General features: G+C 38.7%; 1 protein-coding gene across 1 annotated transcript; it reads right to left on the bottom strand.

The window, feature by feature from the left end:
• LOC133864101 (trihelix transcription factor ASIL2-like) lies at positions 1-2174 on the bottom strand. The gene is made up of 2 exons (XM_062300318.1): positions 1957-2174; positions 1-1830 (listed from the first exon to the last, which is right to left on the bottom strand). Exon 2 carries the CDS (start codon positions 1375-1377, stop codon positions 181-183), a length of 1197 nt encoding a protein of 398 aa, XP_062156302.1. The 5' UTR covers positions 1378-1830; positions 1957-2174; the 3' UTR covers positions 1-180.
• Positions 2175-2807: the final 633 nt, after the last annotated feature.

A 2807-nucleotide genomic window follows, 5' to 3' on the forward strand; every position in this document is an offset into this window, starting at 1 on the left:
GACAGTAATTATCCACCTAATTTTGTTATTTCTTCTACTATCAAGTAATACAACATCTCCAGCAATATTACTGCCTCATAGGATAAAAATTAGAGGCAAAAGGCCCCCACTGCTATACAACAACAGGTAGCAGTCAAAATGGTAATTAACATTACAGAAAGATAACTAGGTCTCAATACATCAGGCGCTGGCATTCTCAGCAGAGACATCATTCTCCTCCTCGTCACCGTCACTGTGCCGTATTTTCGCAATCTCAGTCCGTGCTCTCTCCAGAATCCGCCTCTTCTGCATCTCTAATTCCCTATGAAAATCCATTCTCATCCTCTCTAGCTCCACCATCTGCTGCCTTTTACTATTCTCAATCTTCTCATATATCTCGCTGAATTTGTGAATGGAATCAGCAAGCAATCCAAAGGAAGATCCCTCATCATTGACCCTTCCAAACTTCCTCTTTTTGGGTGGAAGTCCATCCGAATCATCCTCCTCAGCATCAGTAGATTCTGAATTCCCAGGACTATCCTTCATTTCTTCCAAACCATTTGCACGATTCACATAAACCCTAGGATTCATGAATACATACTCCCCTGAGTCCAAACCACAAGAGAGAGCTGCTGGTTGGGAGGGTGACGACAGCAACATATCCATCTTCTTAAAATAGACCCATTTGCTAGTGGTGGCACTGCCACCCGTTTCCGCCATCTTCATCTTCTCCTTTTTGTACTTCTTCTTCAATGTATCCAATCGATTCCTACACTGAGTATCCGTCCTTTCAATATTTGAAATTTCTGAAACCTTCTCTGCAACTTCTTGCCATTCCTCAGACCGGAGACTCTTCCTCCCACGATTAAGAAACCGGTCAACCCAGGCGTCTAGTAAAACAAATGTCTCACGCTCAGTCCAATCAGTTTGCGAATTCCGGCCACCGAGCGATGGTTTTGGAGGCAAGGGAACTAGAGCTAAAGCTGCAGCTGCAGCAGGAACTCGAGGAGCAAATTCGTAACTAGAAACCAAACTCTTCAACTTCTGCTTCTTCGGGTGCCTTTCCAAATCAACATCGTCAATCCTCCTACCGTAACTCTTCTGCTTATCATCATCGTCATCCTCCTCTTCATCATCATCATCGTCATCTTCCAAATCTTTGTGCATATTACGAAAACCATTACCTGGATCATCATTCTCTTCCTCCTCCTCTCCCAATTCTTCTTCATCTTCTTCATCCTCATCATCATCCACACCAACATAGTGATTACCCACTGGCCCAGAATATGGAGCATTCCGAACTGAAAGTTTCCGACGACTCGAGGAACCATAACCCTGCTGGTGATTCACACCATGCGGGTTTGTAGGGTACTTTGTATCATCCTCAGTGTCATCCATTTGAGCACAATTCAAGAGCAACCACAAATGATACCCAGAAAAACACCACTCTCAAGAACCTTAATTTCTAGCTCCAAACCACCAAATACCTCTTTTTTTAACAGAATCAAACTCCGAAAATAAAAATACCCATTCTTTGATCCGAATAACACCCTATTTTCTACTTGTAGTCACCAATTTCCCCTTCTTAGAATTAGATTCCCTAATAAACAAAACCCACTATCTTTGACTGTCTACTAAAAAACAAAAAAACAAAAAAAAAATTGAAAATAGAACCTAATAATCGGTTCACAATACCAATCCCATTTATTTGAATCTCGCTCTAAAAGCCCTAATTTTCCCCTTCCAGTTATAATAAATCTCTACCAACAATCATATTTGAATATTAAAACTAAAAATAACGAATCTTCCAAAGACCCAATCTTTTTTTTCTGTTCCAGCTACCAATTCATCCTGTTCCATAAATTCAAATTTCAACAAGTGAAAAGAAATTCCACGATTCAATTATCTTGAAAACAAAAGGCCCCAATTTTAAGCTCAAAGCGAACTTTTAAGGAGAACAAAACCCATGATTCTTACCTCAGAGAGCAAACTATCCGGACTAGAAAGAACTCAAAATCGTACACCCGCAATTCACGATTTTTGAAAATTCCTAAATATCAATATTTTAGGTGAAATTGAAAGTAATTCCAGAAAAATAGAAATGGGAAAGAATGATGAGAAGAAGGTGGAGAAAGTAAACAATAGCAGTTGCTGCTAATGTACGCCGGGTGTGCTAACCTGTGTGGATGATTGTAGGTGAGGTTTAAGTGGGTTTGGGCTACTTGGGCTGACCTAGACTTTTAGGTACACCTCATCTTGGGCATCTTTAATTTGATGTCAGGCTTGGTCTATCATATATTCGATGGCGCGAGTAATTCTAAATGTAACCTCATGTTGTTTTTAAAATTATTATTGAATTTATTATAAATTTAATAGTAATTTTAAAAATTATATCAGTTTTATAGGACACGGAGTGACATATAACATTACTCTTAAAACACAAAAAAGAAATGTTTTATTTATACAATTAAGATAATGTGGTAATGAAAACCAATCTTTGAATTAGCAATGGCTTATAAAAAGAAAAATTCATGACTGATTTTCACTACCACGTTAGTGCAATCGTATTACAATCGAATAACTAGGTCTTGCAATTTGTGTTGGTGTGTCGGATTTGTATTGGGTCGACTCATGGGTTAACCCGAATCTGACTCATTTAGTAAAATGAGTCGAACCCTTCAATCCTAACATGAACCATCTAAATTAGCGAGTGTTAAAACACGATTCGCTAACTCATTTAATAAATAGGTCGTGTTAGGTTAACTTGACACGACTCAAACCGCATAATCCATTTAATAAACCAGTCATGTTGGGTTGATCTAAACACA

This window comes from Alnus glutinosa, chromosome 3 (genome assembly GCF_958979055.1).
Source record: "Alnus glutinosa chromosome 3, dhAlnGlut1.1, whole genome shotgun sequence".
Classification (NCBI taxonomy): Eukaryota; Viridiplantae; Streptophyta; class Magnoliopsida; order Fagales; family Betulaceae; genus Alnus; species Alnus glutinosa.

Coding starts and splice junctions, on each gene's coding strand:
- LOC133864101 (XM_062300318.1), bottom strand. CDS start 1,377: ATGGATGACACTGAGGATGATACAAAGTACCCTACAAACCCGCATGGT.